Consider the following 27,191-nt stretch of genomic DNA (forward strand, 5'->3'; position numbering starts at 1 on the left):
CAGGGGATCAGACACCCTCTTCCAGGAGCACCCACACACATGGGATGTTTGCTTACGTACACAAATATGTAAATTTAAAATATTAAAAACCTATCTCTCCTATTTGAGATAGGGTCACTGTATAGCTCTGGCTGGTTTGCCTTTCAAATACTGGGACTAATGTTGTATACCATCACTCCCGGCCCAATAAAGAAATATTAAAGAAAAAGCTAAACAACCATTAGTTGGACCTGGTGCTTTTGTTTTTTGCATGTATGGTTGTGTGCCCTATGCTTGTCAGCCTTTCAGTAGATCTTCGTGACCTAGCAGCCCGAGCCCTAAATAGAGAATTCAGACAAACGCTTGGACATGAACATTTATAGCAGGTCTAAATACTGAAGACTGTGGATAGCACAGACGTGCTTTGGAGGATGCCGGGATAAGCAGATTACTTACTGTATTCAACAGTGGGAAAGGAGAATGACAAATGCTTCAGGAAAGATGAGCGAGCTGTTAACGCACACAAGCAACAGTGCGGCTGAGTCTCAGGGGCAGAATGCACGAAAGAAGCCAGCCTCTCTCTCGGGGCTGCACACCACACGCTTTGACACATGCCATTCTTAAAAAGGCAAAAAACCACAGGATGGAGAGCAGGCCAATGCAGCAGGCCTGGGTGGGTGGAGCAACTCCCAAGGACTTCAGCAGGGCGCTCTGTGTCCTGTGAAGGTACCAGCATGATTGCATACCCAAAGACATCGATTTTACTACATGAACATTCAAAATAAAACTCCTACACCCTGCAGTAGTAGCTCCAAAAGCTTTGAAATCGATGTGTGTGGCATAAAAGCAATTATAATTGGGAGGCATGTCTATCTAGCGACTTTCATTGCCATGTAAATAAGCAGATGAAATTTGCAACAGAAGGTAGCCGGAGACTTTCCATAGCTGATTGGAGCAGCCAGCTGCAGTGGTGTTATGCTCCCCCACCTATTTTTTTTTCAGGACGGTGTCTCTGTGTAGCCCTGGCTGTCTGGAACTCAGCTCCACCTGCCTCTCCCTCCCAAGGGCTGGGATTAAAGGCGAGTGCCGCCACTGCCACCGCCACCCGGCTGTTTTACATCTTTTTTTTTTTTTTTTTTTTTTTTTTTAAGATCATTACTGTTAACTTGTAAGAAGTTGCAGCTGGTGGTCATAATTGTTTAATATTTCAATAAAACTTTCCAACTTCTCCTTCTTTTCAGAGTACTTTTACTTTATCCATGTGTTTTTGCCTGCACGTATGTATGTGTACCACATACAGCTCTGACACCCGTCTTGAACAGGCGCTTGCAGGACATTTGAGATGGCCTCCCAGTGGGTGTTTTGTCTTTGATACTATGTTCTCACAGGCTAGGCTTGCATATGCAAGGTGCTTTGGGGAACCTCCAGGACACTGGCTGGGTCCTCAGGTTCATCCTTCCCAAGATACGGGATAGAAAACATGTAATTGAAGCCCCACACAAGACCAGCTTCCCTGTCTGCCAGAAGATCTACATCTCAAAGAAGTGGGGTCTTACCATGTTTAATGCCTATGAGCATGACGTGCTGAGAAGGAGCCTGCCCCAGCGGCTATGGGATCAGATAGTCCTGAGTCGTGCAGCCAGGAGGACATCCATTGCACTGTATCTTATCACTGCATCATGCTTACATAAGGCTTACGTTCCAAGAGAAAATGTTGATGCCTAGGGGCCGCCTCCAGGAACCTTACAAAATTAAGAAGAATTGGGGTATTTAAGCCAAGACTTGGACGTGTGTGAGTGTGCATGTCCGCATGCATAGGTGTGTGTAAATCTCAGCAGTGATTAAGCAAAACATACTGGTTTGAGATCCAAATCTGATGGGAAAGGGTGAGTGCGGTAAGAGAGATGGAATCAGGGTGCGGTATGAATACACAAGGCAGTGACCCCGAGTTGACAGTCCCAGAAAGCTTGCCCAACAAAAAAAGGGGGGTGCACAGGACTTCAAGCTGCAGCTTGAAGGAGACAGGACACAGTGAAGGCCTCCAACTGGGGAGTATGACAGACTGACTCGCAGGCTGGAGTTTCTGAAGGCCAGGGCGAAGCTACCTTCCTGAGAACGTGTGCGGGAAGCTGTTTATAGCACAGACAGCGCAAGCTGCACACGGGTCAGGCATTGTGTGGTGGGGCATGCAGTCCACAGTTGGAAGCAGCACCCAAAGATTCCTTTATGCTGTCCAATGAGGACCTCTGTGGAGAAGTTTCCTGTAAGTTGGGCTTATTCGTGTGTTACAGTAGCGTCGCTTGCTCTCTTTTCTAAGTAGCCAAGTCCCCACTTGGGAATGCCGTAGTTTTCAGGTTCCCCAGGGAGCCAGTTTGTGGATGCATCATAAAAACAGGAAAGACTTTTGTCAGTGTCCCTTCAGACACACATTATTTCCCAGACGTAACCATCTTGTGGCCTGCAGGCCTGCCTTTGCCCCTGTTGTAGAAGCAGGCGCAGTGGGATCTGAGGGAAGAAGGTGGTTTTCAGTTTCCTGATGCTTCCCAGGAGCAGCAGCCAAGCTGGACAGATGACCTGCCACTCTGTCACTTCTCCGGCGTTGGTTCAGCTTCCAACCGTAGCTACTCTGCTGATGGCAAGGGCACTGAGAGTCACCCTCCGGAGGACAACTGGCTCAAGTTCAGGTAGGTGGGTGGGCTGAGCAGAGGAAGTCAGTTCATGAGCAAGAAGATACTGTCCTGCTACCTGCATGTATGAGGCTTGCCTGTGCAGTAGGGCCCATGGGAAGTGTCGACTGCTGTGGGACAGGGGTGGACGAGGCTGGCAGGGAAGATTCCTGGTGAGATGATGGACCCAGTGCAGGGTCCCAGATGTGTGCCTGAAACCTTTCCTGTCTTTAGTCCCTCCCCAATTCCTTTCCTTCTTCCTCTACCACCTGCATGCCCCTGGTTTCAGCCCTCCCCCTCCACCCTCCCTCTGCTAGAAGTGAAAACAACTGCTTCCTGTATGGGGTCTTCAATGGCTATGATGGCAACCGCGTGACCAACTTTGTGGCGCAGAGACTCTCTGCAGAGCTCCTGCTGGGCCAGCTCAACACCGAACACACAGATGCTGATGTGCGACGGGTCCTGCTGCAGGTAAGAGGATTGGGCTAGGTGACAACAGCCTGACTGACTCGTGTGTCCTCCACTCCCTGGAACTTGGGCCCTGCATCTGTAAGTGTAGACAGGCTGATCTGAAGACTGCCTGCTTCTTCATCCCCTACCAAGATCATTTCTGGGTACACTTCATGGTGGCAGGGGCTCCTGGCCACAAGGAGTCCAGGACAGGCAGGGAGCAGCAGCTTTTCCATTGGTAGCAGGACTGACTTGGGAGAAGGCAGCACTGGGAACAGAGGCTCTGTGTAGAGATAGATACCTTTGTTTGAGATTTCTTTATTTCTTCTACCTAGGAAGGTTTCTTGGTCTTTGAGAAATTGGCCCTAGATTTTTTCTGTTCTCTGTGGTCTCAGTGCTTCTAGACTGGAGCTCTGCAGAGGCTAGACCAGGAGGAAGCTTTCTGCTTCACCAGTGTCCAGCCAGTCCTGATCAAGGCCCGAGGTTGTCATGCCCCTACAGACTCAGTGACCAAGCACTCCTGGACTGTCTCACTTCACATGAACCCAAATGTGGAGCACTGCTGTTCACACCCAACACTCTTGAGCGCAGGGCCTGGCCCTTTCTCTCTCATTCCTTGCAGGCTGCATAAGTAGCAACCTTTTCCCGTCCCACAGGTAAAGGTCTTTGTCAAACAGTGGACAGAAAGGCACACATATGAGGCAGAAATGATATGTCACCTGTCACACGAGGCCATCCATGAATGCCATGGATCTGTTACTCTCCATAGGGACATCTTAACAGGAGGTGATGGCGTTATTTGAGCCAACCCTTGCCTTGCCCTGTGTCTCTTCAGGCCTTCGATGTGGTGGAGAGGAGCTTCCTGGAGTCTATCGATGATGCCTTGGCTGAGAAAGCAAGCCTCCAGTCCCAGCTGCCGGAGGTAACCGACTGTCTGTACTAGTACTGCTGGGTGCCAGCACTCACCTCTGTATCACTTGCCACCCACAGGCACAGTAAGGCCTGCAGCAGGAATCATGAGGCAGCATCCTGATGGGCAGGCTGGGGTGGCACTGGGTATGTCCCTGTAGAGACTCCAGCCCAGCAGTGGGCAGCTTTTCTCGGAGGCTCATCCTTAGATGGCAGGATAGGTGGAAGGAAAGGCCTGTCCAGGTTCTGTGATCTGGTTCAGTCCAGAGCCAGGGTCACCTTCAGGCTGCCCCTAGTTAAAGCAACAGTGACCTTCCCAGGGCAGCCTACAGGTATCCAGCCTGGCCACACCTATGGTCATCTGTCTGTCTTGGCTGCTCAAGGGCCTTGTATACTTTATCTAAAGGGAAAGAGAGGATGGTAAGGTGGTACTCAAGCCCCCATGATGCTCTGATCTCTTGATGATGGTTTGCAGGGTGTGCCCCAACACCAGCTGCTACCTCAGTATCAGAAGATCCTGGAGAGACTCAAGGCACTGGAGAAGGAGATCTCGGGAGGGGCCATGGCTGTTGTGGCGGTCCTTCTCAACAACAAGCTCTACGTTGCCAATGTCGGTGAGCTACCAACCTGCCCCATACCAGTCTGCTTTCTGTCTGTGCGTACCCCAAGCTTCCCAGGGTGACTTGGGCCTGTTCCTCATTCTGTTGTCTATGTCAATCCAGGTAGAAGGACAGCAGTAGGCAGGTGGGTGTCCTGGCTCGTGATGAGTTAGTTGTGTCTGTCCTTTTGTCTTTAAATTATTTTAGGTGTATAGGTGTTTTACCTACACGTATTGTCTCTACCACATGTGTGCCTGGTGCTTGCAGAGGCATCTGACTCCCTGGTACTGGAGTTCAGACTGTTGTGGGCCACCACATGGGTCCTGGGAATAGAACTGTGTCCTCTGGAGGAGCAGCCAGTGCTCTTAACTGCTGGGCCATCTGGGGGAGGGGGTGTGTGTCTCTGCATACAGTAGGGCTGGCATGTGAGGCAAGAAGAAAATCCAACTCAACATGATTTAGTAGCTGCTGTTGATTCAGACATTTAGAGCAGCAGTTCTCAACCCCTTTGGGGGTCAAATGACCTTTTCACAGGGGTCACCTAAGACCATCGGAAAACATGGATGTTTTTTTGTTTTGTTTTGTTTTTTTCTTTTCTTTTTTTCGGAGCTGGGGACTAAACCCAGGGCCTTGCGCTTGCTAGACAAGCGCTCTATCACTGAGCTAAATCCTCAACCCCAACATGGATGTTTATATTATGACTCATAACAGTCGCAAAATCACAGTTATGAGGTAGCAACAAAAATACTTTTATGGTTGGGGGTCACCACAGAGGAACTGTGTTAAAGAGTAGGAGCATTAGGAAGGTTGAGACCCAGTGGGCTAGAGTCTGACAGACAGTAGGCAGTTTATTTTAGTCAGAGTACAATTTGGAATAAGTTCCAGGTATCACATAGTTTTATGGGTGCCATAAGACATAATTACATCAAGACTCTTACTTCTTTTCCTTTCCTTTCCTTTTTTTTTTTCCTTTTTTTCTTATGTTTTTCTTCTTAGAATGTTACTTGCTTAACTCAGAATGTAGTACCAATGAAATGGTGACAGCTTTGCCAATAACAAGAACATGCTCTTCCATGGCTAGGAAGGGAAACTGCCACAGGCGGCAGGTCCCAAAGATACATGGATTCCTCTCCCTTTTTTTTTTTTTTTTTTTGGTTCTTTTTTTTTTTTTTCCGGAGCTGGGGACCGAACCCAGGGCCTTGCGCTTCCTAGGCAAGCGCTCTACCACTGAGCTAAATCCCCAACCCCCTCCTTTCCTTTTTTGAGACAGGGTTTCTCTCCATAGCTCTGCCTGTCTAGGAACTCACTCTTTCGATCAGGCTGGCCATGAAGTTGCAGAGATCCCTCCCACTGCCTCCTGAGTGCTGGGTTTAAAGGCCTGCACCATACACAGTGAAACCCTTCAAAGTACACGTCACTTCTATAAATAGATAAGTACATGTGTTAAGATCTTCAGGCCTTACAGGAGGATCTGGTGTGATCTTGGTCATACAGATAGCACAGAGGTCACCTAGGCTGTTAACACCTCTGTTCCCAGGCCTGTGGGTGAAAAGCAGCTTATGTAACTCTCCCTTTGAAGAGACAGCCCTGCGTGTTCAACATCCCATGTTTGCCTAGTTTATCTGTGGGCCCAGTATCTGCAGCCCCATGGCTGCTTCTTTAGAAGGCCAATTTGCTTGCAGTGAAGACCTGCTCTGAATTCTTAAAAACAGCAGGAAGCTGGATGATGGGGACATTTGTATTTAAGACCAAAGGAGGGGCCATCAGGGGACCCAAGAACGTGTGTGATACATGTCACTGTAAGGACTCAGTAGCTGTCACTCATGGTGTCCCTGACTCCCTTCCTCCTCTTAAAATTTTCTTAGGGATCAACTTGCAAACCATAAAACAGCTGATAAGTAGTTAGTGCATCTCCATGCCCCACTCTAGCCCCAACACTTCCTGTCCTGTGCAGTCTGGCTTCATCCAGAGCCCCGTATTCATAAGTTGTTTTGAAGCCACCACAGACATTGTGCCAAGATAATCTGAAGGTTTGGTATGGACCCCTGAGGAAAAGTCTTTTATTGAACTCAGTCCTGTGATCACACTGTAGCTCAAAACCTGCTTCCCTGCTGAGGTGGCTGTCCTTGCCTGGTGATTTACCCCTGTCCTCTGAGCCCCTTAGTGTGTGCGACATCTGCTTGTCTTTCTGTTGTGTCAGTGGCTCCTGTTCTTCCCTCTGCTTAATCTTGGTCAAATCACGCTGCAGGTACGAACAGGGCCCTTCTGTGCAGATCCACCGTGGACGGGCTACAGGTCACACAGCTGAACGTGGACCACACCGCCGAGAATGAGGACGAGCTCTTCCGTCTCTCACAACTGGGTACGTAGAGAGGCTGGGCCGAGGGACCTGTGGGGACAGTGAGGCTGGCTCCTGGGCTCCCTCTGTTCCCTCCTCTGGTAAGGAAGTACAGGCTAAAGGACTGGGTCGGTGCCAAGGCTGGATCCGTTGCTGGACAGTTGAGACTTGGGAAACTCTTCATCTGTGTGGTATGGGTAGTGAACCCCCTTCAGAGAGTTAATGTTTGTGGGCTCCCTTCAATGCCTGGCACATACTAGGCACATGTCCCTCTTCCTGATAGAGATCAAGAGAGCAGAGAAGTCCTGCAATCCCAGTGTCTCTGGTGCCTTGCCTTGCCTTCCCTCCCTTCCCTCCCAGTTCTGCAGACACTGCTGCCTTCTGGGCTCTGGGCACAAGCAGACAGGACTGTACAGGCTAGTGCTGCTGTGCCTGTAGGGAGAGGCCTGTTATAGTTATTTTCCTTACTGCTGTAACCAGATACCCGACAGAAGTACCTGAAGGAGAAAAGGGTTTTTTGTTTGTTAGTTTTGTTTTTTGGCTCATGCTTTAAAGCTCTAAATATCCATGTGACAAGGAAGCATGGCAGCCGAGCCACCACTGGTGGTGGCAGCATTTTGTGACAGCTAATTATTAAATCTTAGCAAATTTGGAAGAGAAGAGGGGTACAAGAAGCTGGTTGACCTACACCTTGCAAAGCCCACTCTACCGTCCTACTTCCAGCCAGACCCCATATTCAAAGGGTCCCAGAGCAGCACCACCAACTAGGAAGTAAATGTTCAGACACATGAGCCCAGGGGACGTGACACCTCCAGACCATAGCAGGGCCCGAGTGAGGGTTGTTCTGTTAAGGATGGGGGACTGAGGGGTTGGGGATTTAGCTCAGCGGTAGAGCGCTTGCCTAGCAAGCGGAAGGCCCTGGGTTCGGTCCCCAGCTCCGAAAAAAAAAGAAAAAAGAAAAAGGATGGGGGACTGAGGACATGGGACACGTGGGTTGTCCTCTGTGGTGCTCTGGAACTGTTTCCATTCTGTTATTTTGTCCTCACTCACCATGTGCATGGACGTCACAGCCACATCTCCCTTAAACTCTTCACTGAGGGAAAATGGGCCTATCATGTTGTCCTCTCTCTGGTAGGTTTAGACGCAGGGAAGATCAAGCAGGTGGGCGTCATCTGTGGACAGGAGAGCACCAGGCGAATTGGGGATTACAAGGTCAAATATGGCTACACTGACATTGACCTGCTCAGGTAGGTGGCCATCTCTGCAGCCCTAGCCCCTTGTGAGACCAGAGGGCCTGGGCTAGAAGCAGACACCCGACTGCAGTGGCAGGGCTACCGTTCAAAGTCCAGGCCCAGTGAGATACTGCCTGCCTCCCGAGAGCTGGGCATGGAGTAGGGTCTAGGTCAACAGGCTGGTCCTATAAGCTAGGCCCACAAGGGTCAAGGTGGAAGTTCAACAAGTCCAGGAAGCAAAAGCGCCACAGGTCCTGGCTGGAGGGTCCAGCAATAGCATGAGGTGTCAGAATGAAAGGAACTGATGGATCCAAAGTGCTTATTCAGGCCCTCTAAACTGCCTGCTGTCATTGCCCCACAAGCCTATCCATGAGAGGAAAGTGAGGTATGGAGACATTCAGGAGTCTGGCCAGTCATAGTGCAGGTGCTGAACCCAGGCATCTTCAGTTTAGAACATGTGTCCATTACTGCTGTCTAGTTTGGGTGAGGACCGCCTCATGAGTGCCTATGTGATGCCAGGTCAACATTGTGTCACAGCAGGTCTGGCAAAGTTAACACTCCTTCCCCTCCCAGAGTCTGAACATCCAGTACTTAAAAGCTTTGCCCCTAATTTGCAGGGTTCAGTTTACTTTATTGGGTAGGAGGTCTGTGACAGAGCACTTCAGAAAGGGTGCATACGGCCTTCTATCTCAAACCAGACCTCTCTCACCCAGAGGCTAACAGCCCATATCTGTCCAGTCCTAGGTGTCTTTGCACATGCACTGTGTGCTTGTGTGCGTCGTGAGAGTTGAGGTGCACACACAAACTCCTTGGGCTCTACCCTCTCGCTTCTCTGAGCCACTTTGTTAACATCAGACTGTCATGGCGGCTCCTTTAGTAGGACAGGTCATGAGCGGAGTCTGTCCCTCCACCCTTGCACACCTGCCCTGAGCTGCTGTCCTGCCTTGTAACAGACACCCTGATTCCAGCAGAGGGCTGTGTTGGCATCTACCTGAGCAGCCCCGAGAGAGTGGCTCAGGATTTTTCCAGACTTCCTCCTCAGTATTTGGTCAAAAGTATCTTCACAGGGAGTGTGCACTAGAGCTTTCTGACATTTAATGACTGATACTCATCAGCCCTGATCCCATGCAGACAGTGTACTATATGGGATCTTAATTGGAATAGACACCTATCTTGTCCAAGTTATAGCAAGTGGATGGGCTTTTTTTTTTAATTTATTTTTATTCCAAAAGAGGCTTTCTACTAGTAACCCAGACTGAGACCTGTGCTATCTTGACTTTGAACTTCTCATCCTCCTGTCACAGCTGCTCAAGCACTGGGAAGATAGGCATCATCACATCACCCATCTGACATACAGGCTTTTGTGAGATAGCCTCCTGGCCAGGGGCAATCATACCATAAGTTTGCCATCCGGCATTTGAAAGGTAGAGGCAGGAGTGTTAGGAGCCCAAAGTTACTCCTGGTTACATAGTTGGAGCTCTGCGGAGCTATATGGGACCTTATCCAAGACCAAGCAACTAGAGACAGCCTTCCTGGTGCCCATTCTGATCGGCTGTGCCCGAAGTGCAGAGTGGAGGCCGATCTGGCATCTGACTGTTCTTTGCGTGGCCCCGGGGCTTTACTTTAGTGGACAGCCTCAGAAGACAGGTCTAGTCTGCTTCTCTCTTTCCTTCTGTCCCTTTCCCTCTTAGCAAGTCAGATGCTTTATTTTTTATGTTGTGAGGTAGACTCTTACCCGCAGCAGAAGCAGTGCCCACTGGGGGATTTCCACACAAAGCCGTCCCTCCTCTCTCCCATAGCACTGCCAAATCCAAACCCATCATCGCAGAGCCCGAAATCCACGGCGCACAGCCTCTGGATGGCGTGACGGGCTTCCTGGTACTGATGTCGGAGGGGCTGTACAAGGCCCTGGAGGCAGCCCATGGGCCTGGGCAGGCCAACCAGGTGAGCTTAGCAGGCTAGGCCGGTGTCTGGGGCCCTGCTTCTCAGATCCTGTCACCAGACATTCCTTTTAGAGCCCGAAGCCAGGGCCCGAAGCAAAGGGGAGCTGGGAACTAACCTACCCTGGGGCTGCAGGGAAGAGCAGTGACCTGCTGCCCACAGCCGTGCCTGGGTTCAGGCTCAGTTCCCCTTCCTACTGGGACCTCAGGGGCTGTCTTTGCCTCCTCTGTGACAGAGTCTCCCTCTGTGGTTATGGGTGAGAGGATTCAATTCTTCAACCAGTGGGAGCCCCCATGATTTTCTATGCCTTAGAGCTACAGAGACAGTAGCCATTAAAGATAGCAGGGTCACAGGATTGTGTGTTCTGCCTATCGAGGCTGCAGGGCAGGCGTTCTTCCAGCAGGTTACACCCACGCCTCTGTTCTGTCTTCATGTTTGGAGAAAAGCAGTTGCCTGGGATAGACTTGAACTTGCTGTGTAGCCCAGGCAGGCCTCAAGCACAGCATCTCTTGCCCAGCTTCTCAAGTTTACAGGCCTTGCCACAGTGCTTGCCTAGCATTCGGAGGTTGGCCGCCTGTACCTCGGGTTGCTGTGTGTCCGAGTTCAGGTATTGTCTGTCTTCTCTGGATGTGGTTCTTGTACGTGTAAGAAGATAATCTTTTTCTGGTCTTCTTTCTTTCTTTCTTTCTTTTTTTTTTTTTTCTTTTTTTTTTTCTTTTTTTTTTTTTTCTTTTTTCTTTTTTTTTTCGGAGCTGGAGACCGAACCCAGGGCCTTGCACTTGTTAGGCAAGCACCCTACCACTGAGCTAAATCCCCAACCCCTTCTTTCTTTTTTATTTTTTATTTTTTTTCTTTTTTTCGGAGCTGGGGACCAAACCCAGGGCCTTGCGCTTGCTAGGCAAGCGCTCTACCACTGAGCTAAATCCCCAACCCCTCTCTTTTCTTTTTGAGATGGAGTCTTACTCTGTAGCCTAGACTAGCCTGAAACTGGTGATACAGTCCAGGCTGGCCTTAGATTTGGAATTCTTCTCCTCTGCCTTCTGCGTGCTGGGATTACAAGTGTGTGCCTGGCTCTCAGCTCTGCCTCCTCCACTCACTAAAGCCTGACTGTCACCTGACCCGTGTTCAAGGTTTCCCACCCACTTTATTTTATCCTTCATTTCAGCAGCCTGGAGCATAGAGGGCCCAGTGGTTATCATCACCGAGGTCTAGGGTCCTGTCTCAGGCAGTATGGCTGCCAGCCACAGAGCCAGGCTTCAGCACCGGGTTCAGGTTCTTCCCCCTTCCCTTCCCCTGGGCTCTTGGTTCCAGGAGCTACAGCCAGTGCTCAGGTAGAGACTTGAGTTTGTACTTTTGATCTTTTTGTTTTGTTTGTTCTTTATCTTTTTTCTTTTTCTTTGAGACAGGTTCTTACTATGTATGGCCTGGCACTTGTAGTGATCCCCCTGCCTCTGCGTCTTGAGTGTCGGGGTGCAAGTATGCATCACCACACTTGGCTGGGCTTTTGGTCCTTCAGTGTGGGTTTGTTTTTCTTTTTTGTTGTTTTTTTCTTTCTTTCACTTTTGGTCTTCACAGTAGAAGCATCTACGAGGTTCTAGAATACACCAGACGCAGGACATCTTGGAGGGCAGTTCCTGGCAAAATGCCTTGCATGTAGTGTGGGTGTTTTATCCAGGGAAGAAGGCAAAACCTTTTCCCTGTGTTTCTTAGCAGTCCTCAGAGTGCCCTTGTACCCATGTGTTATGTAATCCCTGGTGACAACCCACTGAGGTGGATGTAACCCCGTGAGGTATGGAAGCCAGTAGAGAACACAAGGTCCCACACCTTTTCTAATCAATGCGTTCCAGAAGGATTATCCCTAACGGCTTGGGAAGCTCAGGTTACAGTTCAACTGGCAGAGACTTCCTTCACCTGCTGGGCTAGCGATCTCTAAGTCTCCTACACAGGCCTTTGGGATCCCCCCTCCCCCTACCCCGCCCCCTTTCCTCATCAGGTTCTCCCTCCACACCCCAGGAGGTTGCCGCAATGATTGACACCGAATTTGCCAAGCAGACCTCCCTCGATGCAGTTGCCCAGGCTGTGGTAGACCGTGTAAAGCGTATCCACAGTGACACCTTTGCCAGCGGTGGGGAGCGGGCCAAGTTCTGCCCACGGCATGAAGACATGACCCTGCTGGTGAGGAACTTTGGCTATCCATTAGGTGAAATGAGCCAGCCGACACCCACCCCGGCCCCAGGTACGTATGCAATGTACTGTACAGGTAGAAGCACCTGAGATGAGTCCTGGGCTGGGGGCAACACAACATGAGCTGACAACATGAGCTCGCTGCTTGGAATGCAGAGGGAGCCAGTGGCCTGGCTTTGCTCAACACAGGCTGACTCTGAGCTGCAAATCTTTATTCCGTTTCTGAAAGAAGGATCAATTGCCCTGGCCACCCTGGAAGTCTTGCTGCATGAGCACATCAGTCACAAAGGCATGGTAGAGGTGACAGCTGCCACCATCGATGGTGGAGTCCCTGTTAGCCTATGGTCAGTGTGGTCACTTCTCACCTTTACTAGCAACCCTAACAGGAAGGAGAAAGGCTCTAGCATGAAGGGACCTGGATGAGGTCAGGTGTTGGACAGATGGTCCACCCCAGAACCTGGCACTGTCTGACCATTTGGGGCTGTGGAGACAGTTCGCTCCTTCCCTTTCTCCTTTTTAGTCCTTGAGTCAAGTTGCCTGGGCAGAGGCAAGACCTTCTGTACTGGTCCAAGGGCTGCATTTCCTTTTCTGCTTTAAACAAACAAATCGTGGAGCTCCCTCCTCCCCATGGCTTTGTTCTCCCATGGACACTGGGGATGTGAGTCCCCCTGGCCTGCTGTTACAACCATATTTTCATTGGGCCTGCCTCAACAAGAAACAGTGTGCCCTTTGTACTAAGGTGTCTGTCTGTCCACACATGCAATGCTGTGCAGTAACCCTTCTGAGCCCACCCAGCATTTTATTCCACCCCCACCTTGATCCCCAGTGGGCTTCCTTGCTGGAGGGAGGTCCCACTGCTGTTCTGGAAGAGACTCTACCAAGGGACATCTACCCTGGGCTGCCCCAAGAGTGGAGGGCCACAGTGGAACTTGAGAGAGATAACCCTTATCACTCAGGAGTAGCCTTGAGCCTACTACCTTGCTTTCCTCCAGACCAATTTCCCTTTCCCCTGCCCTCTTTCCTATTGCAGGGGGCCGTGTGTACCCTGTTTCTGTGCCCTACTCAAGTGCCCAGAGCACCAGCAAGACCAGTGTGACTCTGTCCCTCGTCATGCCTTCTCAGGGCCAGATGGTCAACGGCTCTCACAGTGCCTCCACCTTGGATGAAGCCACTCCTACTCTCACTAAGTAAGCTATCCTACTCTAGGTACCTGGAGAGGGACAAACCGCTGTACAGCCAAGGCCTAGGGCTCAGTAGGGTGGGTAAGAGGCCTGGGGTGTGGGGACCCTGGGGTCTTTGACCTCCAATTCCCCCCTTCCCTTTGGGTAGGGAGTCTTATTAGACACAGGTAGGAAGGAGCAATACTGTTAATTCTAGTAGGTGTTGAACAGGACCTGGGGCAAGTGGAGGTTCAGGGCAAGGTGGACAAGGGGCCCCGAGCAAGGAGCAAGGTGGCTGACTGATGTCTCGGGCCAGCTTTCATCCATGGCAGCTTCTCTGGTTTGCTCCTTCTGTTTTGGAGCTTGTAACAGGGTCACTGGCTTCACGAATCTGTAGTTGGCCAGATTCATTGCCTGGCCTGTACTGGGTCTTCAGAGCTGCGGCTCCCTCACTGTGACGGACCATTGCTGTCAGTTGTCTAGTTTAAGGAGCACGGAGGGTAGAGGGCATGGTCTGAGAGGAGGGCATGGTGCAGACCTGCCTGACAGGTCTATTATCTACCGCCCCCTTCATTTCTGTGACTGTGTACTCTGCCCCCACCCCACCTCTCCAGGGGGATCTGGTTTCCACATTCCAGCCCTGCACTGGTGGAATAATACAGCTGCCCCACCCAGCCCCTCTTCAGGATAGAGCTTAGCCGGATGTGGCCAATTAGAAGGGCTGGCAGGGAGGGAGTGTCCCTGTTTTCCTCTGCCTCTTCAGAGGGCCTCCCATCTGTCCCCAAGTCTTTGCTGCTGCTGTTTCCACCACCACCTCTCTGGATAGGAGGGCCTGGTGTAGACATCTGGGCATCATGGGTAGCCGTGTGGTGTCCCCAGGACAGTCAACATAGCCTCCCCCCAACCCCCACCATGCTTCCCCAGGGAACCGCCAGCTGTGTCCACACAGCCAACCAGGCAAACTTCATGCTTCTCTGTCTGACTGCCTGAACCTCACAGGTCTCTTCCTCTGGCTCTGAGCCTTATTCTGTCACCTAGGTCAGCCTGTCTTTTAAAACCATCTCACCCCACTGGCTTTTATGGATATTTGGCAGAGAGGCCTGAGCCTAAAGGGCCACTCTTTTCACTGGGTGGGTGGGAAGTTGACGGCCCCTGAGGCAGCTACCCCAGACTGATTGCCTCCCCTCTTCTGTAGCCAGAGCCCCACTCTGACCCTGCAGTCTACCAACACCCACACCCAGAGCAGCAGCTCCAGCTCGGACGGGGGCCTCTTCCGCTCCAGACCGGCTCACTCACTTCCACCTGGAGAGGATGGCAGGGTCGAGCCCTATGTGGACTTTGCTGAGTTTTACCGACTCTGGAGCGTGGACCATGGCGAGCAGAGCGTGATGACGGCACCTTAGTCTAGCCTCAGAGGGCGAGTGACAAGACAAGACAAGACAAGACAAGACAAGCTTCTTAACCTTTGCAGGTGCCGTGGAACCAGTGGGCAGTGTGTCACTGATGTACTGCAGCCTGAGTACTGACTGCACTGCTGCTCCACACAGGAAGCTAGAGTCCAGACTACAGGCAACCTTAGGCAGGGCCAACGGGAAAGCCGCAGGTGGCTTACAAACCATCAAGAGTGCCTCTTGACAAGTTCAAAGAAAAGCCATCCTGTGGACCCCATCTACTACAGGCCAGACAGACACTGCTCCCTCGAGGCTGCTCTACCTGCCTCAAGTTCCCCTGGAATAGCCTGTGGCCTCTGCTTTAGCTGAGTTCCTCTGGAATAGCTAGTGCCCTTTGCTTCTGGGTGGTTATCCCTTTCCCATCTTTCAGCCTAAACTCCTAGATCCAGAGTACAGAGTAATGGGAGTAGGTGCCTGTCATTGGATGTCACTGGAAAAGTCTAGGGAAGCAGAGGGGCCTGCAACAGTCACAGGGGAGCAGGACAAGGAAGGACTGGACCAGAGAGAGCTGGCCAAGGAATGTCAGTCCTGGGCTGCAGGTCAGCCAGCTGGCAGCTGAGCTAACCCAGAGAGCTGGCTTCCCAGTGGGGTACAGATGGCAGGACAGGCCCAAGTGCTGTAGTGTCTGCTTCTGTTAGATCCTGCCCTGGGGTGGGGCAGGCCAAGTCAGAAGCCAGTGCCTTTCTCCCAGCTGGTACTGGGAAGCCGGTGATAGGGGTGCTGAGTCAACAGCTTTCACTCTGATGAGGAAGCTGATTGGCTCTGGGTTCTGCTGAAAGAGGAGTAGAAGATGGCTGTGAGACGGAAGAGATTGAGTCGCCCACCCAGAAAGACCAAGGGCATCAGATGTGATGGTGTGGACATGCTGGGGAAAGATTGTGCCTGTCAGGCTCTGACTTGGACCTGTTGACATGTTTCCTACCATCAGACAGGAGGTCACTACAGCTGCCTGCAGTGTGGCTGCCCCTATGCTCAGAGGAGGAAGCAGGCTGGGTGCTCCCCCTTACCTGAGCCCTCCCATCAGGATTGGAGTCCAAGCTCAAATCTGTAGCCTTGTAACTGGTATTCTGCAACCCTTTCTACGGTGCAGCTAGTGGGCGGGTGAGTCCAGTGTCTCCTGTTGGCAAAGGCCAGTTTAGAGCATGTCTCACTCAGACTCCATTTCCGTAAGGAGGCTGTTTGCTCAGTGCTGAGGAGAAACCGTGGGATGGTGGGGAGAAGAGGAAGAAGCCTTCTTGCTCCCCACTAGGAAGTCACCTTGCCCTTCAGGTGAGCAGCTTTCAGCCGATGCACAAAGACCTGGGACAATGGAGAGCCTCCCCTGGGGATGTGGTGCTGTTTGGTCTCTAGAAATAGAACCATGTTCTTAATGCAGTACAGTAAAGATGTCATGTGTCATCCTGTCTGTCTGTAACCCAGCCACCCAGGAGGTGGTTGCCTCAGGAAGTTTGAGAACCAGACCTGCCAGACTGGTTGAGTGGCAGTGCTGGGATTTGAACTTGAACCTCCTAGCTGCAGACACTACTGCCCTCACAGGCCTGCTGTCTGAGCTAAAGAGGGCAGTGCTCTTCTGCTCCCCAGGGAGTGAGTGCAGGGGTTGGGGTGGTGTCTAACTGCATGAGGCTTGGGTCACAGGTCAGGGGCCTTGTCTCTCCCTCACCTGCCACCCCCCACCCCCAGCTGGTTGGTTTTATTTGATTGAAAGATCTCTTTAGCATGCCTCCTCTTCCTCATCTGAGGACTTACTCATCCCTCTCTGTGGACCGATTGCTTACAGGCTGAAAGGCTCTCTGCCCAAGAACAAGCTGGGCTCTGTCCACTATGGTCACTGGGCTCCCCACATCCTCCCCTCTGCAGAGCTCCCTGTCAGCAAGCTCGGCCCTCAGGTGTCCTGAGGACTACTGTGACCCTCAACTCCTTCAAGGGAGACAGTAGACCTGCCATTCAGGGCCTGCTTTGTCCCACAGGGCTGAGGCACTGGACACTCTGACTTTGTACCACTTATTCTATGTGTACCTGTCGTGCAGGTGAGGGTGGGATGTTCTCAAGGCCCAGGCTCCCTTTGATGAGAGATGGCTTGGGACAGGCTAGAAGAGTTTGGGAGTCTTTTTTAAACTTCAGGAGGAGCTCGGTATTAAGACCAGAAAAGACTCCCAAAAGCTAGGCAGAGCGGTGTCACAGCCAGGCAGATGGCCAGTGCTGAGCTAGGGCCCTCTCCCCTTTCCGACTTACCTTTCCTAAGGCTAGATCAGACAGGAAAGCTCACAGTGTCAGTCCTTTATACAGAACTTAGTCCCTGGCTTAACTGAGGCACCTGCTTGAATCACACTAGTTGGAGTGAGTGTGTCCCTGGGCCCAGTCAGATCCTTACAGCCCTTGGCTCTCACCAGGCTTCCTGGGCCAGGTCTAGCTTCCATTTCTCTCACTAGCCTGACATGGGTGGCAGTGGTCACAGACCTGCCTGGATTTCAATGAAAATCAGTTGTGTTTTTTTTTTTTTTTTTTTTTAAGATTTATTCATTTATTATATATAAGTACACTGTAGTTGTCTTTAGATACACCAGAAGAGGGCATCGGATCTCTTTACAGATGGTTGTGAGCCACCATGTGGTTGCTGGGAATTGAACTCAGGACCTCTGGAAGAGTAGTCGGGTGCTCTTTTTTTTTTTTGGTTCTTTTTTTCGGAGCTGGGGACTGAACCCAGGGCCTTGCGCTTCCTAGGTAAGCGCTCTACCACTGAGCTAAATCCCCAGCCCCAGTCGGGTGCTTTTAACCGCTGAGCCATCTCTCCAGCCCCATCAGTTGTGTTCTTAGTACTCTGGGTGCCCTTGTCACATGGGGTTCAGCATAAAAGCCAGCTCCTGTGGGAGGCCTGCCCCACCCATAAATTCACTGTATACCTAGCTGCTGTAAGGTCAGTGCCCAGCATACAGCCATCCCTCACAGGGGTTAAGCAGCTAGAGCAAATGAAGGGAAGCTGTCATTGTATGACCTTGGACAGGCACTGGAGATGAGTCTTGGTTTCCTTTTAGTTTTCCAAATGAGGTAAGGAGGGCTTCCTAATAAGACTGTCTAACCAACATGGGTAGTCTTACAGTGAGAGGCAAGACCACACCCTGCCATGCAATGCCACCTGGGCCAGGGACAGGTCACAAGAGTGTCAGAGAAGATCTACCATGTGCCAAGCCCAGACATGTCTAGTGGCAGCTCAGCCAGAACTGTCACCTGCACAGGTGCTAGGCAGTACCACCTGCAGCTTTATCTAGGGGCAGTGGCTTCTAAGCTGAAGTCCAGATGGACGCCTTTGGCCATGCTCCCAAATCTTTCTGGCGACACTGAAATCTCACGATTCTTCCTTCTGGATCCCTATTTGGAAACCAAACAAGAACACATCACTGCAAGACACCCCGTGGGGGCCCCCCCGCCCCTCCCCCAACAAGCTCAGCATGAGCATGCGTTTTGTTCCCACGCAAACAAGCTCTTGACATTTCAACAACATGGGGGCCTCATAGAGGACAGACTGTCTTGAAGCCAGCTTTTCCCACCATTGACCCATGGGCTGGGTGCAGTTCTGCTTTTGGAGACTGACTGAGCCAGTTTTCTCTCTTACTGTGTTGGTCTGGAGGCCTGGAGCAGGAATAGGACTTAGAACCTGTGTCTGTCTTCCCCAACCCGCTGCTCTAGGCCAATCAAGCTTACGTAATGAGACCATGTTTTAAAAAGATAAAAGTGACAGCTGTAGACACTATAGTTTTGTAGCCACCTCCCACAATGTGGCTACTGCAAATACCTACAGAAAATTGCCGTGCCCTGCCAAGAGTTTTAGATGTTTCATGAACTTTCTAATGATTTTCACATTTGCCTATTTATTAGGCGTATAAGTGTGGAGGCATATGTGCCATAACACACATGTGGAGGTCAGAGGAGAACTCGTGTGAGTCAGTTCTGTCCTTTCATCATGTGGGTCCTAAGGGTTAAACTCCCATGGTCAAGATTGGCAACAACCTGTAGAGCCTTCTCTCTGACCGACGACCTCAAGAAACAAAAAGTCTCAGATAAATTGATGTACCAAGATGAACACTTTAAACCCATTCATAACACTTCCCTACCCTACCCTGGTTTATGATGCCCAAGACTTCAGGATCCCGGTGATGTCAATCAAATGCCCGTGTTCCTGGTGGCTGCTGGGAGCTTGCAGTGCGTAACTCAGGTCAAAGCTGGGTGAGGGATGAGGAGACCATTCCGGCTGATGTCAGAAGAGTGCCTCACAGCCGCCTGTGGAGGTTGGAAGGGATTGTCTGTGGTAGGCGGGGCATGAGCAGGTGCATACCAGCTGGCATTAACGGGAGCGAGGCTTGTGATGTTGGCCCCAGCCTGGCTGTACACAGCCAAGTCCTTTGGCAACCAAAAGTGGGTGGTTGTTAAAAATATAGGTTTCCTGGCTCTACTTTGGATCTGCAAAGCCATCAGAGAGGATAGTGCTGTTTCAGCAAGACCCAGGAGCATCTGCAGGTATATAAGAAGGATGGGCAGACAAGTACCCGCCTTCCTGCCTGCCATCTTGGTTTGGTGCTCGGGATTTCTTCACCTAGATGCCTCTGAGTGATCTTGGATAATGTACGTGACCTCGATGATGGCCATCTTATCTCTAAAGGAAAATAAGGGACAGAACACAGGTAAGACAATACACCCCTGGAATCCCAGGAAGCTAGCCACATCACAAGGATCTCAGATTTGAGACCAGTTTAAGTTATATAGGGAAACCCTGAGTAAAATAAAAATAGGAGGTGCAGCTTAGGGGTGGCATGTTTGCCTAGCGTGTACAAAGCCATGGGTTCAAACTTCAGCATCTCATAAAACAGCACCCAAAGGGTGGGGGTAGGAGGATCAGACTGAAAATTGTCCTTGGCTGTACATCAAGTTCAAGGCCAGCCCTTTTGAATTAACAAAATCGTGTGATAGTTCAGCAGGTGGATGTGTCTGCTGACAAGTGTGAAGATCTAAGTTTGATCAATGGGACCCACACATTGAAGGAAGAAACCAACTCTGGACAGGTTCCTCAGTACACGATCAAAAGAGATTTTAAAAGATAATAAAAGGACTGGATAAGTTCAGTGGTGATAAAGCTTGTCTGCGTGCAAGGCCCTGGGTTCAATCCCAGGTCCCACAAAAATAGATGTTTGCTGAGCCAGGTGCAGTGGTACATGGCTTTCAACCCAGCGCTCAGGAGGCAGAGGCAGGCAGATCTCTGGGAGTTTGAAGCCAGCCTGGTCTACAGAATAAGTTCCAGGATGGCCAGGGCTATTAGAAATCCTGTCTTAAAAAACGACAAAAACCCCCAAATGCTTCCTGAGAATTCACCTTCCTCTCTGCCCCTCTGTAGCAATTCACAGTCCTCAGCCCAGATGTTTCAGGGTTTTTCAAAGGAGATAGCCTAATGCATGGTGGGAAGAGAGGTAAGGAATGAGCATCACTCCTTCGCTGCATAGTGCTCTCTCTCGACCCTCTCTCTCTCTCTCTCTCTCTCTCTCTCTCTCTCTCTCTCTCTCTCTCTCTCTCTCTCTCTCCCCCCCCCCTCTATCTCTCTCTGTGTGTTTGTTTTTGTGGACTCCTGGCTCTCATGATGGCCTAGGAGGTTCTCATGGATGCTGGTGTCTAGGGAAGGAGTCATCCCTCCCTGCTCTAGCTGAGCTCTTAATAGTTGCCTTCTAGGTGGGGAGGCAGCATTGCAGATGAGGGTCAGCCTGGCTCACCTTCCTCTCCCTTGGAACAGGGAAGCACAAAGAGGTTTGTGTGTGTGTGTGTGTGTGTGTGTGTGTGTGTGTGTGTTTGTGTGTGCGTGCACACGCATGCAAGAACAGTACTGAGTCACAGTGGGTCATGTCTGGGTTGGAAGCTCCTTCAGTCTCAACCTTCTCTCATGGGGCTGCACCCTATACTTCAGGAGAGGAGATCCTTGAAAGGCTGGGAAGCAGGGTCTTTGTTCCTTTGTTCCTGTTTAGTCTTGGCACAAAGTAGCATCCTGTCCCCGCAACTGTAACCCTTGTTGCAGCTCTGGTTAAGGTCCATAGGAAGTCTATACCTGGGTAAGCCCTAAGGGAGATTTTTGTTTGTTTTCTTGAAACAGAATGGCTTTCTCTCTCTGCAACTGCACCATCCTTAGTCAGTGCAAGGGAAAGTAGCCAGTGTCTGCCATGTCTGGTAGAGAAACTACAGGATACGGCCATCATGGTGGGATAGGACTGTTGGCTCCCCTCTGTGAAACAGCAAGTGGCCACATGGCTGATAGCAGAAATTGCTCCTATTTCTAGAGCATCACCCTGGGCCAACCTGAGCTCAGCTCTGCACACTGGCATCTCAACACCCTCCTCGACCTGTCTTGTGGTGTCAGACTGCTGAACTCTCTCCCCGGTAGCAGGAGGATCACATGGCTTCATTTCTTCCTGGAGAAAACAGTCACCTGAGGCTTGGAGGTTGGGGCCTAGGAATGTTGTGGTCACTCTCACTTCATTATAATGATCAGATCAAGTCACAGACAGCCCAGGTTCTGGGAGAAACCATAGGAAGCATGGCCCACAGGAGGCAGGGGAGCTGGTAGGCAGCCATTTCAACAGACCCTCTTCTACTTGTGCCTCCCGATGACAGCATCCATGTGACAGGTACAAGAGCTCACAACCATCTGTAACTAACTCCAGGGAGGTTCTATGCCTCTGGTCTTGAACATACGTGAACACTGGCACCCATGTGCATATAAGTAGCCACATCAGTCTCAGCACCTGTGTGGAATCACATGGTAATCAGGGCACCTGTCAGCCTTCTGCTTTCACCATGTGGGTCTCAGGTCTCCAGGCTTGGTGACATACTCCTTTATCTGCTGAGCCATCTTGGCCACCCTCAATGCATTTTCTTACTCTACAGTTGGGCTGTGCTGTGCTGTGCTGTGCTGTGCTATGCTATAGGTCATTCTGCGAACTGGCTGTAGACAGACAGTAGGCCTTGTGGCCTTTTTGTAGCTGCTCTTGGATCTATGGATGAATTCAGCTGAGCGTCCAGCTCTCCTCTCCATCCGGGCTACAGATACATGGCCTGGGCCCTTGACCAGGACTGAAGCAGCACTTGGCACATTATGTTTTTGCTCACCAAACGGACCAGAGAAGCTTCTGAGCCACACAGGTCACCTCTGAGCCCGTGGTTTTCAGGCTCAGATAAGCAAAATCTGGATATTCCTGAGGTTACCTTCAAGCCCAGCCTAGTCATTGTTCCTGGAGACAACAGACTACTGGGTAAGGGCCAGCTCAGTTACCAAAAGAAAGGACATCGGACATCACTGGCCAGCCAACTGTTGAACCTGAGTTCAGGTGGCCTGCATCCTCACCTCTGACTTGTGGGGCCCCTTCTCTGAAGCAGGCATTGCTATGTATCCAAGGGGGACATAAAGGCAAAAGAGGGATTCTGGGTAACTCTGTATCACCTCTGTCAGGTCCTCATGCTTGGTTCAAGCCCTTTTCTCCCTGTGGTGACTCTGTGGAATGTTGTGGTATTGGTTTTTAAGGAGTGCCCAGCAGGGGTTTGTGGGCTCAGAGGTATGACCTGGGTGTGCACATGTGGTATTTGTGTATACAAGGCTACGTGACTATGAGGCAGAATGAGTACGGAGACAGCCATTTTTTACATCTGGGGCAGGTTGGGGATGGGTCTCTGGGTGCCTGCAGATGCATACATACAGCAGTGGGTGTGTCTGCTTCCCTCCAAGGGTGTTGAGGCAAGAAGCAGCTTAGATGGAGACAGTGGTATGACCCAGCCCTGTCCTCACAGTCATCTGTCCTCACCCCACTAAGGCCAGTAGGGGACATCTCCAATTGCCTGAAGACACTCTGGCATCTGGAGCTTCCTCAGAGCTCCTTGGATCCTCCACCTGAGTTTTTCCTTTCCTTACATCCCCGCACCCATCCCACACCCCCACACCCCATCTCCAGGTTGTGGTTTGGGCTGCACTGTGAACTCCCTGCTTTTGCTTATGATCTTCCTCAGCCTGAATGCTGTTCCCTTCCAATGCTATTTCCAGGTCTGCGCCGACCTCCAAGGCCAGGCTGAGCTGCTACCCAGCATTCCTTGCTTCCCTGTTTTCCCTTTTTCTTATTCTCTTAAAGACCTAGATTTTTTTTTTCCTGGTGACAGGTAGGAGGCTCATTCATCCCCTCCCACGACAGCCCAGAGTCCGAGCTGACATGTAGTCCCTGTGGAATTGTCCTGGTGGCTAAAGCCTGGTGGCTCAGGATCTAGAACTTGGCCTGTAGTCCTCGCTCTGCTATTCAGACACTCAATGGTCTCTTCCTGTCACCGAGTGGGATCTTTGGAGCTGCTCAGAAAAGCCCAGGGCCAGAGTGCCCTGTTGGAGTTGAAGATAGAGCAGGGTGGGAGTGGGGGGTACTGATACTGTCATCCCAGGTCGTGTTTTGGCAGCACATACCAACCCTGGCCCACTGAGAGAACTTCCCAGTGAAGAGGCCTTCCTCACCAAGGGGCTGGCACTCTTCTCTGGGCCCTTTCCTGCTAGTAGTCCCCACAGACCCTTCTGGTGAGAGGTTTTTTTCAAAAAGAAGACAGAAGTCAACCAGGGAGGGCGCCTGAGGCTCCTGGCCATTTGGCAGGGTTTGGCTCCTGTGGTATATATGTGCCAGGCTGTGCTGGGTACAAGCAAAGTCAGCAAAGGTCCCCGCCTCCCAGCGGGGAGATAGGCAGGCAGGCAGGCGAGGCCACAGGAACCCAGTGAATTATCTGCTATGCTTGCAGGTGAAAAGTCCATCAAGGGGGAGGAGAAGTGGGAGGGGAGAAGGCAGAAGAAGAGAAGGGTAGACAGGGGGCCCAGGGAGGCTATGCTCACAGAATGATGGAAGACTGGGGTTTGAGCAGAGGCTGAGTAGGAGGCCTAGGCACCAGGGGTTGGATCAGCCTAAGATGGTCCCTGAGATGCTTGAAGAGCCCAGGATTCCTAAATGCGTGTCCTGACTCCTTTGAGGATTTGACGATAGTCTTGAGCCTTTCCCAGGAACACAAACACTGAGTATGCTTATGTCTACGTGTGTGTTTGTATTTTTGTATTAGACATAGATCTAAGTCACACCCATGAGTTCATGCACATGCAGACATATGCTTATAAGCACACATACTTCCAAGAATTTTGGAATATTCCTGGATACCTTACAATAACGGATCCCTGTCTATCCATTGCCCCAGGCTTGACCAGGATGGAAACTGAGGCTTGCAGAGAAGCGACTTGTTTAGGGTCACCCAGGTGGGGATTCTCCAACTAGAACTTGGGCTAGGTCTCTGGAAGTTAGAAAGCCCTTCAGAAAGATGGGCTATCTAGACTAGATCCTGAAGGATAGAGCCAGAGGCCAGGTAAGATGACCCAGGGAGGGGAATGCAGCTGCCTAGCAGGCAGAGCCAATGCCTGACTAACAGACCTAGCAATTGTTCTCTGAGCCAAATCAGTTCTAGAAAGAAAAGAGCCGGCTTGAGCTGTAAGGTGACACCATGCAACACGCTGGGGGCAGGATAATCTTGTATCTGGCCTTTTCCGAACTCCAGCTCCCACAGCCTCCAAGTCTACCAGCCTGTCCCTAGAGGAGGGGGAGGGGAGGAGGACCACCTACCAAGCCCCTCCCTACCCACATACAGGAAGTGACTGAAGGGGTAGCCAGATGCTGCTGATGCCTGTAGGAAGATCCGTGCAAGCTTGCTACTCTACAATGAAGGGTTCACAGTGGGGCAGGACTAGAACCCAGGCTTTAATAAGTCCATATTTCCTGCCTCCAGCTGCTTTGCTGAAGAGAAGGAACTCAAAGGGGTCTGAGGAAGGGGAACTAGAGGCTCTCTTTCCTGCCAGCTCCAGGGGAGGTGAGCTCCTCCTCTCACTGGGCCTGGGCTGAGACGGGGAGGGGCTTTGCTATCCTGGGCCATACCCGGGACAGGCTGAATGTGGCCAAGGAAGTCACTTGCTATCTCTGAAGAGCTGGGGAAATCCGTACTCACCACGCTGTCCCAAAAGACCTCCCCAGAAACCCTGAGAAACGGAGGCGTACTTTGGTATGACCCTAACCGAGTCAGCTCCTCCTCCTTCCCAGAGGCCTCCCAAGAAGCCTGGGAATCTGGAAAAGGGAGGAAAACAAAGACCCAAGGGTGGGGGTGGGGGTAGGGGAGAAAGCGCAAACAGAAGGTCTCCAGAACCTTCCAGATGGCCATCTCTTGTCATCTACACAACTGCAGGAGTGGCACTGGGAGAGTGTACTTCTCGCTGCCTTCTAACACTGAAGGCTCAGGACAGGGGATGGGAGCATTTTGCATTATGTTGAAATCAAAGGCCATGCGAGTTGTGTGTGGGATATAACCTATGGCAACTGGCTGGCATATGGGAGGGCCTGGGTTCCATCCTGAGCGCCACAATAAATAAATACATTCAGACAAGTTGACCACCCTGAGAACGAGTCAAGGTGTAGAGGTGGTGTATTAGTTTTTAGGTCACAAAATGCCTCATATCAAAAGTGTCAGGGCTGGAGAGACCGCTCAGTGGTTAAGAACATCTGCTGCTCTTCCAGAGGATCTGAAATCAAGTCCCAGCACCCATGTCAGGTCAGGTGGCTTACCTGCAATCCAGCAGGGCTCTGGGGATGGGGATCCCACTCCCACATATATATTGCTTATATTCGTAAGGCACATACACATGTCTGGGTAAATCATAAAAATAAGAGTTAAAAATTATTTAGAAAGAAAAGTGTCCTGGGGGATGGTTAAAGAGCAGTTGCTGGGGTTGGGGATTTAGCTCAGCCGTATGGTAGAGCACTTGCCTAGCAAGCGCAAGGCCCTGGGTTCGTTCCCCAGCTCCAGGGGAAAAAAAAAAAAAAACAGTTGATATTCTTCCAGACCAGGGTTCGAGTCCCAATACCTGTATCTGGCAGCTCATACCTGGCATTAACTCCATTCTGGGAGGTCTGATGTCCTTTTCTGGCTCTGAGGGCACCTGCAATCTCAATCTCTCTCTCTCTCTCTCTCTCTCTCTCTCTCTCTCACACACACACACACACACACACAAATATAAATATAAATAAAAGTAAATATTTAAAAAGAAAGAAAGTGAGGCTGGAGAGATGGCTTAGCAGTTAAGAACACTTGTTAGTCTTAACAGAGGACCTGGGTTTGATTCCCAGCACGTACATAGTTGCTTAAAACCATGTAGGCGGCTTAGAACCATATTCCAGGGAATTCAAGGCCCTTTTCTGGCCTTGGAGAGGACCCTACAAGAAAACATTGTATCATAAAGCTGAGGCTTACAGGGAACTGAGAGGTGGGGGCCGTGGGTAGACTTCCTTTACAATGAAAATTACCATTTGGAAACCACATTTTTGATAATTTTTCAGTTCCAGACTGCGTGCTACAATAATCTATTCACTTAAAGTCATTTGGAAATTAAGGGACATGGGACTGGGGCTGCTGCTCAGGTAGTGGGGCACCTGTCTGGCACCTGTGACACTCTGACGTAGCTTCCTAGCACCACATAGAAAGCAGGCATAGGTGATCACTGCTGTCTAGAGGTGGAGGCCAAAGGAACAGGAACTCAGGGTCATCCTTGGGTGTCCACTGAGTCCTAGACCAGTCAGAGGCACATGAGACCTTATCTCAGATAAACAAAATGGTAAAAACCTGAGGGATCTTTGAAGGTAGTTCAGCCAGTGGGCACTTGCCAAGAAAACCTGACCAAGAAAATCTTAGTTTGATCGTGGATCCTACCCACTATGAAAGGAAAGAATCAAATCCCAAAAGGTGTTCTCTCACCTGTGCACTCTCCAAGGCAACAAACATGGTCTCTTGAGCCAGTACACGCACATGCACACATATGCCAGGAACAACAAAAGTTTTTTTTGTTTTTTTTTTTTTCCGGAGCTGGGGACCGAACCCAGGGCCTTGCACTTGCTAGGCAAGCGCTCTACCACTGAGCTAAATCCCCAACCCCTACAACAAAAGTTTTTAAAAACTTTTTTTCACTATAATATCAAAAGGGTTCTCCTTGCCAGGTGGAAATGAGTTTGCCCCAGTGACATGAATTTTTCTTGATGAATAGTTCTTAAGAAATAAAATTACTTTACATAATAGTAAGAAGAAAACCGAAGGCTGGAGAGATGGCTCAGCAGTTAAGAGCACTGGTTCCTCTTCAGAGGACCTACTTGGGGTTCAGTTTCCAGCATCCGAATGGCAGCTTACAACCATCCATAACGTCAGTTCCAG

At 50.8% G+C, this 27,191-nt stretch overlaps 1 protein-coding gene, 1 long non-coding RNA gene and 1 other non-coding gene across 4 annotated transcripts in view; 1 reads left to right on the top strand and 2 right to left on the bottom strand.

Moving 5' to 3' along the window:
• Window positions 1-16,307, top strand: part of Tab1 (TGF-beta activated kinase 1/MAP3K7 binding protein 1) — a 31,226-nt gene extending 14,919 nt beyond the window's left edge. The window contains exons 2-11 of one of the 2 annotated variants that reach the window (XM_087557455.1): window positions 2,444-2,663; window positions 2,963-3,116; window positions 3,931-4,017; window positions 4,480-4,618; window positions 6,852-6,965; window positions 8,077-8,188; window positions 9,973-10,117; window positions 12,128-12,350; window positions 13,329-13,485; window positions 14,654-16,307. In XM_087557455.1, the coding sequence (XP_087413581.1) occupies window positions 4,567-4,618; window positions 6,852-6,965; window positions 8,077-8,188; window positions 9,973-10,117; window positions 12,128-12,350; window positions 13,329-13,485; window positions 14,654-14,861 (1,011 nt within the window). In that variant the 5' untranslated portion in view covers window positions 2,444-2,663; window positions 2,963-3,116; window positions 3,931-4,017; window positions 4,480-4,566 and the 3' untranslated portion in view covers window positions 14,862-16,307. 2 annotated transcript variants of the gene reach the window in all.
• LOC148004886 (small nucleolar RNA SNORA24) lies at window positions 5,599-5,728 on the bottom strand. Its single transcript, XR_015626231.1, has one exon. It is a non-coding gene; the product is annotated as a small nucleolar RNA SNORA24 (small nucleolar RNA).
• Window positions 16,308-17,417: 1,110 nt separating the features above from the next.
• Window positions 17,418-25,034, bottom strand: LOC148004887 (uncharacterized). Its single transcript, XR_015625779.1, has 3 exons — window positions 24,945-25,034; window positions 19,024-19,557; window positions 17,418-18,275 (listed from the first exon to the last, which is right to left on the bottom strand). It is a non-coding gene; the product is annotated as an uncharacterized LOC148004887 (long non-coding RNA).
• Between the last annotated feature and the right edge of the window lie 2,157 nt (window positions 25,035-27,191).

Source organism: Rattus norvegicus, chromosome 7 (genome assembly GCF_021556685.1).
Source record: "Rattus norvegicus strain SHRSP/BbbUtx chromosome 7, alternate assembly SHRSP_T2T, whole genome shotgun sequence".
In the NCBI taxonomy this organism is placed as follows: domain Eukaryota; kingdom Metazoa; phylum Chordata; class Mammalia; order Rodentia; family Muridae; genus Rattus; species Rattus norvegicus.